General features: G+C 52.0%; 1 protein-coding gene across 1 annotated transcript in view; it reads left to right on the plus strand.

Annotated features, from left to right (window-relative positions):
* The window catches only part of RCN3 (reticulocalbin 3, EF-hand calcium binding domain), a 14,196-nt gene extending 4,822 nt beyond the window's left edge, over positions 1 to 9,374 (plus strand). The window contains exons 5-8 of the mRNA XM_005879614.1: positions 117 to 289; positions 4,029 to 4,089; positions 8,671 to 8,870; positions 9,230 to 9,374. Coding sequence (XP_005879676.1) covers positions 117 to 289; positions 4,029 to 4,089; positions 8,671 to 8,870; positions 9,230 to 9,337 — 542 coding nt within the window. The 3' untranslated portion in view covers positions 9,338 to 9,374. The remainder of the gene's footprint in view (positions 1 to 116; positions 290 to 4,028; positions 4,090 to 8,670; positions 8,871 to 9,229) is intronic.

The following is a 9,374-nucleotide window of genomic DNA, read 5'->3' on the forward strand; positions in this document are numbered from 1 at the left end:
CCCGCCCCGCCTCCCCCCCCCCCCCCCCCCCCCACCAGTTAGATCCCTTTGTCTTTCTCTTCAGCGCACCTGGTACCTCCTTGAAAGCACATCTCAGCCACTCCCTCCTTCCCCAGGTGAGGAATTCCATGATGTGGAGGACGCAGAGACCTACAAGAAGATGCTGGCGCGCGACGAGCGGCGTTTCCGGGTGGCGGACCAGGATGGGGACTCGATGGCCACCCGGGAGGAGCTGACAGCCTTCCTGCACCCGGAGGAGTTCCCTCACATGCGGGACATCGTGGTGGCTGTGAGTGAGGGCCCGCCTGCCAGCGCTTCCCTTGGGAGTTCCGGTCCCCTGGTCCCCCTGGCACCTTCCCCGGGAAACCCAGGTCACAAGGGCCGGTCAATGGAGGGCGACATCTCCCATCCCACCCTGACCCCCCAGTGTCACCGTTAGTGACAGGATCTGTACCCACTCCTGCCGCGCCTAACGCTGCACAAACTACTTTAAAAGTGTAATTGTGTGTATCTCTCAAATAGGTAACATATTGTGTGGTTAAACGCCCAAAAGATGCAAAAAAAAGGTGAACAATCTGCTTTTCTCCCATGTCCCTAGCCTGTCGCCCGCAGGCCCGTCCCCAGGGGTAACCCCTTTCTCATGTCTCCATTCCCATCGCTTCTTTGAGGGTCTGTGGCAAAGCTGTCAGGGTCCAGGGCCCTGCCAGTGGCCTGGTTTCCAATCCCAGCCCTGCTGTTCCTGGCTGTGTGACCTGGGGCAAGTTGTTTAACCTCTCTGGACCTGAATTTCCTTATCTGTAAAGTGATGGTGCTGATAACGATCCCTATCTAGGGTGGTAATAGGGACTAGGTGAGTTCATGCCTGTAGAGCTTTAACACTGGCCCTGGGGTAAATGCTCCTTAAGTCCTTTTAGACACACGAGTCAATAGTTACAGAGTCAGAATTGCTGGATCCTGGGGATCAGAGAGGAGAGATAGCATTAACCCCTTACACGCCCCAGCCTGCAAGCCCAATGTCCCTCTTTTAGTGTGACACCTCCTTATTCTCCCGAGTTAAGATTTATTTAACAAACCCTGACAGCATGTCCTGTGTGCCAGGCACCCTTCTAACACCTTTACCTGCATTACCTCAATTTATTTTTATTCATTTTTTGTTCATCTTCACCCAAGGATATTTTTTCCATTGATTTTTAGAGAGACTGGGAAGGGGCGGAGAGAAAGAGAGAGAAACATTGATGTGAGACACATGGATCGGTTGCCTCCCGCAAGCACCCTGTCTGGGGCCAAGGATCACACCTGCAACCCAGGTACCTGCCCTTGACCGGGAATTGAACCTGCGACCCTTCTGTGTGCAGGCCGGTTCTCTACTCACTGAGCAACACCAGCTAGGGCACATTGCCTCAGTTTATTTATTTTTTATTTTTAGATATTTTTTTATTCATTCCAGAGAGGAAGGGAGAGGGAGAGAAAGATAGAAACATCAACAATGAGAGAGAATCATTGATCGGCTGCCTCCTGCACGCCCCACACTGGGATCGAGCCCACAACCCGGGCACGTGCCCTGACCGGAATTGAACCATGATCTCCAGGTCCATAGGCCGATGCTCGACCACTGAGCCACATGGGCCGGGCAAGCCCACGTTACCACCCTATGGTGGTGGCCTGTCATCTTTGTTTTGCAGATAAGGATATCTAGGCACAAAGAGGTGACTCTCCCAGGATCCCCCAGATGAGAAGTGGCACAGCCTGGATTTGAACCTAGACCCTTGAATCCATGGCTTCAACCAGGGGTCCGCAAACTAGAACCCATGTCCAGTGAACTAGAACCTGTAGCCAAATCCAGCCCACAGAATGTTTTTGCAAGTAACGTTTTATTGTAACACAGCCATGCCCATTTGCTTACACATGTCCAACTGCAAAGTTGAGTCAGTTCAACAGAGACTGTACAGCAGGCAAAGCCAAAAATATTTACTACTAGAGGCCCGGTGCACGAAATCCGTGCACTGGGGTGGGGGGGGTTGGTCCCTCAGCCTGACCTGCACCCTTGCAGTCCGGGAGCCCTTGGAGGATGTCCTACTGACAGCTTAGGCCCAGGGAGCAGGCCTAAGCCGTCAGTTGGACATCCTTAGCACTGCCGTGGAGGTGGAGGCGGGAGAAGTTCCAACCACCGCGGCTGCACTGCCAGCCATGAGCCCGGCTTCTGGCTGAGCGGTGCTCCCCCTGTGGGAGCACACTGACCACCAGGGGGCAGCTCCTGCATTGAGCATCGGCCCCCGGGTGGTCAGTGTGTGTCATCGTGGCCAGTCTTTTCTCCGTTTGGACAATTTGCATATTAGCCTTTTATTATATAGCAGTGGTCGGCAAACCGCGGCTCTCAAGCCACATACAGCTCTTTGGCCCCTTGAGTGTGGCTCTTCCACAAAATACCACGTGCAGGTGCCCACGTACAGTGCGGTTGAAACTTCGTGGCCCATGTGCAGAAGTCGGTTTTTGGAAAGGAGATAGACAAAACAAGTATACCAGACGAGTGTGGATGGGAGAGTTGGAAGGGGTCGACCTCAGCGAACGTACCTCAATCAGATTGAGGACGTTTTTTAGCAAAGGCCAGCTTAGGGGTACCCTAATTAAGTTAATAACAATGTACCTACCTATATAGTTTAAGTTTAAAAAATTTGGCTCTCAAAAGAAATTTCAATCGTTGTACTGTTGATATTTGGCTCTGTTGACTAATGAGTTTGCCGACCACTGGTATATAGGATCTGGCCCTTTATGGAAAAAGTTTGCCAAGCCCTAGTCTAAACTCTGCTGTCCTCACTCACATCCGTGGACGGTGAGCGTAACCTCCCCATGCGCCGATTTCAAAACATGACTATTGGCCCAAATTGTACTATAAAAGAGGAACTAAAGGAAAGCCACTTATAATAACTAGCAAGAACCTCAGCATGTGTTTTAGAGTTGTCAGATTTAGCAAATAACACAGGGCACTCAATTACACTTGAATTTATAACAAAATTAATAAAATTTAATAACATTTTTAGTGTAAGTATAGCCCACACAGTATTTGGGATTGGTATACGTATATCTCACATACTAATTGGGACACACGTTTACCAAAAAAAAAAAAAAAAAAAAGATATATCTGAAACTGAAGTAACTTAGCATCCTGTCCTCCAAGCGGATCCCAAATATTGTGCGGGACAGACTTATACTGAAGAATGGTTTGTTGTTCCCGGGAAAGTCGAATGTAACTGAGAATCCTGTGTTTCATCTGTCAACCCTCAAATGTTGGAGCTCGCCTTTGCTAGAAGACAGGCTGGAGTGTCAGGGAGTGAGTGTGAATGCAAAAATGAGGAACGGAAGCTGTTTGCTCAAGAAGTGAAGGGAAAAAAGCTGAGAGCAGAGGTTTGGAAAGTGTGTCAAAGAGTACACCGGCTGAGTTGGTGTCTAGGCTCTGCCTTTTTTTTATTATTATTATTAAATATATTTTTATTTATTCCGAGAGGAAGGGAGAGGGAGAAAGAGACAGAAACATCAATGATGAGAGAATCATTGATTGGCTGCCTCCTGCACGCCCCACACTGGGGATGGAGCCTGCAACCCTGGGGCATGTGCCCTTGACCAGAATCGAACCTGGGACCCTTCAGTCCGCAGGCCGAGGCTCTATCCACTGAGCCAAACCAGCCAGAGCTAGACTCCTCCTTTTAAAGGGAAAGAGGCATCTGCCCTTGGAGAGTGTGGGCTGGGGCATGAGAAAGTTAGGGATGCAAAATCGCTCTTGTGTGGACCAACCTGTGCATCAGGACACCTGGGTCCCGGCCCCCCCCCCCCCACTAAGTGCAGGTGGGGCCTGCATTATCATGGCACCCCAGAAAGCCCCCGAATTTTCCGCATGCCCTTGGGGACAGTAATGCCCTGTCAAGACTGCTCTGCTCCAAGGCCTGGCCCCCCAGCCACCCCCAATGAGATCCCCTGAGAGAACCTCACATCCTGACCCCAGTGGTCCAGCCCTAATGCCTCTTTCTCCCCAGGAAACCCTGGAGGACCTGGACAAGAACAAAGATGGCTACATCCAAGTGGACGAGTATATCGGTGAGTGGGACCCGAGTCTGTCCCTGAGGACGCTGTCCCCTCCTAGCTCGGGGGGCAGCCCAATGCATGATCTCCCATAAGAGAACAGAGGCAGGGGCACTGCTTGGGTTCATTCCGCCACCAAACATTTGTTGAGCGCCTACTATGTGCCAGTCCCCGCCCCCAGCAACTCCTTATCAAATGCCTACTATGGGCGAGGCCCGGGAAACATTTATGGAATACCCTCTGTATGCCAGACCAAGGAACACATTACCAAGCACCTACTGTGGGCCAGGACCAGGACACACTGAGTGTTAGTGGCCGAGGATGCAGCAGAGACTGTCACACAGTAGGTGCCTTCCTGGGAGGGTCCGGAGTTTCTACAGGAACGGGGCTCCGGCTGCGTTTGCTTGGGATAGGACCTGCCTCTGTCCTTTCTGTCCGGGGGCAAATAAATTAGTTAAGGGGAAAGCTATTGAGTATGGAATTGTTAAGTTTTTCTGTTGTTGTTGATCCTCACCCGATGGTATTTTTCCATTGATTTTTAAAATAGATTTTTATTGATTTCAGAGAGGAATGGAGAGGGAGAGAGAGATGGAAACATCAATGATGAGAGAGAACCAGTGATTGGCTGCCTCCTGCACGTCTCCCTTCCCCGCCCTCCACCAACCACCACCACTAGGGATTGAGCCCACAACCCGGGGTTAGGCAGCTTTTAAAGGACTTTTGGCGGCTTTTTCTGGGCGGAGACTTCTCTGTGCAGACCCGGAGGGGAGATCATGGAATGTGGTCACCACAAGTGAAATGTGGTCTCAGCAAAGGGAATGTCCGCAGTGAAATGGCCTGGAAAGCCAGGTCCCGGGGGAGGGGCATCCATTCACTTGCTTGATCAGACCTAACACCGGGCCTGTGCCCTTGACGGGAGTCGAACCTACGACCCTGCAGTCCACAGGCCAACACTCTAGGCCAGTGGTCGGTAAACTGCGGGTCTCGAGCCACATGCGGCTCTTTGGCCCCTTGAGTGTGGCTCTTCCTAAGCCTTAGGAGCACCCTAATGAAGTTAATAACAATGTACCTACCTATATAGTTTAAGTTTAAAAAATGTGGCTCTCAAAAGAAATGTCAATCGTTGTACTGTTGATATTTGGCTCTGTTGACTAATGAGTTTGCCGACCACTGCTCTAGGCCAACACTCTATCCACTGAGCCAAACTCAGTGATTTTTAAATTTAAAAAAAAAAATTGTTTTTTTAATCTGCCTTCTGCATGCCCCCTATTGGGGATCGAGCCCGCAACCTGGGCATGTACCTGACTGGGAATCAATGGAGACCTCTTGGTTCCTGGCTTGGAGCTCTACCACTGAGCCTCACCGGCCAGACTCCATTAATTTTTTTTAGAGAGAGTGGTTGGGAAGGAGGGAGGGGGAGAGAGAGAGAGAGGGAGAGAACATCAATGTCAGAGAGACACATCCATTGGTTGCCTCCTGCACACGCCCCAGTGGGGCTGGGGAGGGGCCGGGATGGAACCCGACCCTTGGTTGCATGGGCCGGTGCTCTAACCACTGAGCACACTGGCCAGGGCGGAATTGCTCAAAGGTTGAACACATTTTTCTATAGAATGTTTTTATGGAACAAACAGCAGGCGGGCAGGACATTTTTATGTAAGCATAATGTAAACAGATTTTTACAATTGATTTTAGAGAGAGAGAGGAGAGAGAAACATTTTTTTTTTTTTTTGCAAGAAAGAACTCGAGCATCACAGTTGAATCATAACAGTAGCTGCCACAGTCTGCGGCGACTGTGGTTAACGTCTTGTAAATTTATTTAATCCCCACGGCCACCCTGTGAGACGGGTATTACCCCGCTTTACAGATAAGGAAGCGGAGGCCCAGAGGGAAAATCCCTCATGGAGGCCGCCTGCTCGTCGGGTGGAACAGGACTGGAGTCCAGACAAGCAGACCCAGGGTTCTGTCCTGACACCCACACCGTAGGGTCCCTGTGGGCTCCGGGGGCCGAGACACGGGCAGAACCCCAGGATCCCCCAAAGAAATGCAATTTCGTCCTGTTGAGTGGTGTGGGGAAGGGCATGAAGGAGGCGGACTGCGGGGGCAGTGGGGGTCCTGACCCAGATAGTGGGGTGTCAGGAGAGGTGGGGGTGCCCTGTGCTTAAGGGTACAGGTTCTAGAGCCACCTGCCTGGTCACCTGCCGCCTCCCAGCCATGTGACCGTACACAAGTCCCCCACCCTCTCTGAGCCTCATCTGTAAGTGGGGGTAATGGAGCACCCCCCACATAGGACCACGTGTAGTCAACACAAATGGATAAAGGGACAGACAAAGGGAGTAGATCTAGGCCAGTGATGGCGAACCTCTGACACGCGTGTCAGAGGTGACACGCGAACTCATTTTTTTGGTAGATTTTTCTTTGTTAAATGGCATTTAAATATATCAAATAAATATCAAAAATACAAGTCTTTGTTTTACTATGGTTGCAAATATCAAAAAATTTCCATATGTGACACAGCACCAGAGTTAAGTTAGGGTTTTTCAAAATGCTGACACGCCGAGCTCAAAAGGTTCGCCATCACTGAGATAGGCAATCGGGTATTTGTTGGCCGTAAAAAGGAATGAAGTTCTGGTATTTGAAAATATCGTGCCAAGAGAAAGGCCACAATATTGTACGACTCCATTCATACGAAGTGTCCAGAACAGGAAAATCCATTGAAAAAGAAAGTAGGTTAAGGGGTTGTCGGGGCTGGAGGGAGGGGGTCCTGGGAGTTACTGCTTAATGGGAAAGGGGTGTCCTTTTGGGGTGCTGGATGAGAATGTTCTGGATGGAGGTTGCATGACATTGTGAATGTCAGGAATGGTGAGTTTTATGTTGTCAGCTTTTTACCCCACAATGGGAACACACACACAACTCCCGCCTACCACTGCCATTTCCTATAGGGAATGGTCACGTAGGCCCGGCCGGTGTGGCTCAGTGGGTGAGCATCGACCCATGAACCAGGGGGTGACAGTTCGATTCCCTGTCAGGGCACATGCCCGGGTCCCGGCTCCATCCCCAGAAGGGGGCGTGCAGGAGGCAGCCGATCAATGAGTCTCATCATTGATGTTCCTATCTCTCCCTCTCCCTCTCCCTTCCTCTCTGAAATCAATTAAGAAAAAAAAAAAAAAGGAATGATCACTTAGGACAGCGGTTCTCAACCTGTGGGTCGCAACCCCTTTGGGGGTCGAACGACCCTTTCACAGGGGTCGCCTAAGACCATCGGAAAACACATATATAATGACATTTTGTTTCTGTGATTAATCACTATGATTTTATTATGTTCAATTTGTCACAATGAAAAGACATCCTGCAGATCAGATATTTACATGACGATTCATAACAGTAGCAACATTACAGTGATGAAGTAGCAACGAACATAATTTTATGGTTGGGGGTCACCACAACATGGGGAACTGTATTAAAGGGTCGCAGCCTTAGGAAGGTTGAGAACGGCTGGCTTAGGACCATTAAGGAAAAAAAGGAAGCAGCTCCGTGCTGGCTGCCCCTGGCCCGGCCCCAGGGGAGGGGACATGGGGCCAATATCGGGCTTTGTCGGGTGCGGGTGCGAAGGCTGTCGGCTGTGATGTCCGGGGACTCCCTCTGTGGAGAACTTTCTCCAAGGCAGCCCCGGGCACCAGGAGTTTTGCAAACATTTCCAAATAATTGAAACAAAAGATCTCTTATTACACCCAAAAGTGTAACAATAAATTGCTATCTTTTTAAAAATTATTATTTTTTTAATCCTTTGAGGATATTTTTCCATTGATTTTTTTTTAGAGAGAGTGGAAGGGACGGAGAATGACACACAGAGAGAAACATCGATGTGAGAGAGAACCCTCAATTGGTTGCCTTCCCCAGGCGCCCCAACCAGGGCTGGGGATCAATCCCACAACCAAGCTACATGCCCTTGACCGGAATCGAACCCGGGACCCTTCAGTCCGCAGGCCGACGCTCTATCCACTGAGCCAACCCGGCCAGAGCAATGAATTAATATCTTAAAATATCAATTTGGGCATCATTTCAGGCACCAAAGGGCGGCCAGCTCCGTTCCGGGTCAGGGCACCTGCCCGGTTTCGGGCTTGATCCCCGGTGGGGGCATGCAGGAGGCAGTCAATGGATGTTTCTTTCCCTCTCTCTAAAAAATCAATAAACTATCCTTCAAAATACATAAAAGAGAGGCTCCAACAACCTCTGGGGAGGTGCTCAGGGCGAGGTGAGCTTTGGAGCAGCCCCTGTTACCCCACCAGACACTCGCTCACTCGCCCTTCCTTCAGGTAGAGCACCTACTGTGTGCTTGGCTCCGAGCCACACCTTGCACCCAGCATGTCACCTGGATCTCAGTCTGATCCGTTGATCGTTCAGTTGGTCAATAAACTAACTGGTCGACCAAGTCCATTTCACGTGTAGCATAATGATCACTTGTAAACGGGTGTTGTTATTAACCCCATTTAAACTGAGGCTAAAGAGAGGGGGGTGGGGGGGGCTTGGGTCTCCTGGTCCGAGGCCACCTGGGCTCGGCCCTGAGTCCCTGAGTGGCCGCCTCTCGCCCGACCCCAGCGGACCTGTACTCGGCGGAGGCCGGGGAAGAGGAGCCGGCCTGGGTGCAGACGGAGCGGGAGCAGTTCCGGGACTTCCGGGACCTGAACCACGACGGGCGGCTGGACGGCAGTGAGGTGGGCCACTGGGTGCTGCCCCCCGCCCAGGACCAGCCGCTGGTGGAGGCCAACCACTTGCTGCAGGAGAGTGACACGGACAAGGTGCTGACGGGGCGCGGGCCGGCTGGGGAGGGGGCGCCTGGTGCACACATGGCCGGAGCGGGGCCTGGAGAAAGGGAGGGAGGGACTGAGGGAGGGAGGACCAGAGAGAGGGGCAGGGACCCAGAGAGAGAGGGGGGCAGGGACCCAGAGAGAGAGGGGGGCAGGGACCCAGAGAGAGGGGGGGCAGGGACCCAGAGAGGGGGGGACGGGGATCCAGAGAGAGGGGGACAGGGACCCAGAGACAGGGGGACAGGGACCCAGAGACAGGGGGACAGGGACCTGGAGGGCCACACTTCGGTTCCGAGGGGGCCTCCCGTGCCGGGGACCGAGCTGCCCTGCTGACCTCTGACCTCCCTCAGGACGGGCGTCTGAGTAAGGCCGAGATCCTGGGCAACTGGAACATGTTTGTGGGCAGCCAGGCCACCAACTACGGCGAGGACCTCACACGGCACCACGACGAGCTCTGAGCCGCGGCGCCCCCCGCAGCCTCTGGCCGTGGGATGA

This window comes from Myotis brandtii, unplaced genomic scaffold (genome assembly GCF_000412655.1).
Source record: "Myotis brandtii unplaced genomic scaffold, ASM41265v1 scaffold601, whole genome shotgun sequence".
NCBI classification, from domain to species: domain Eukaryota; kingdom Metazoa; phylum Chordata; class Mammalia; order Chiroptera; family Vespertilionidae; genus Myotis; species Myotis brandtii.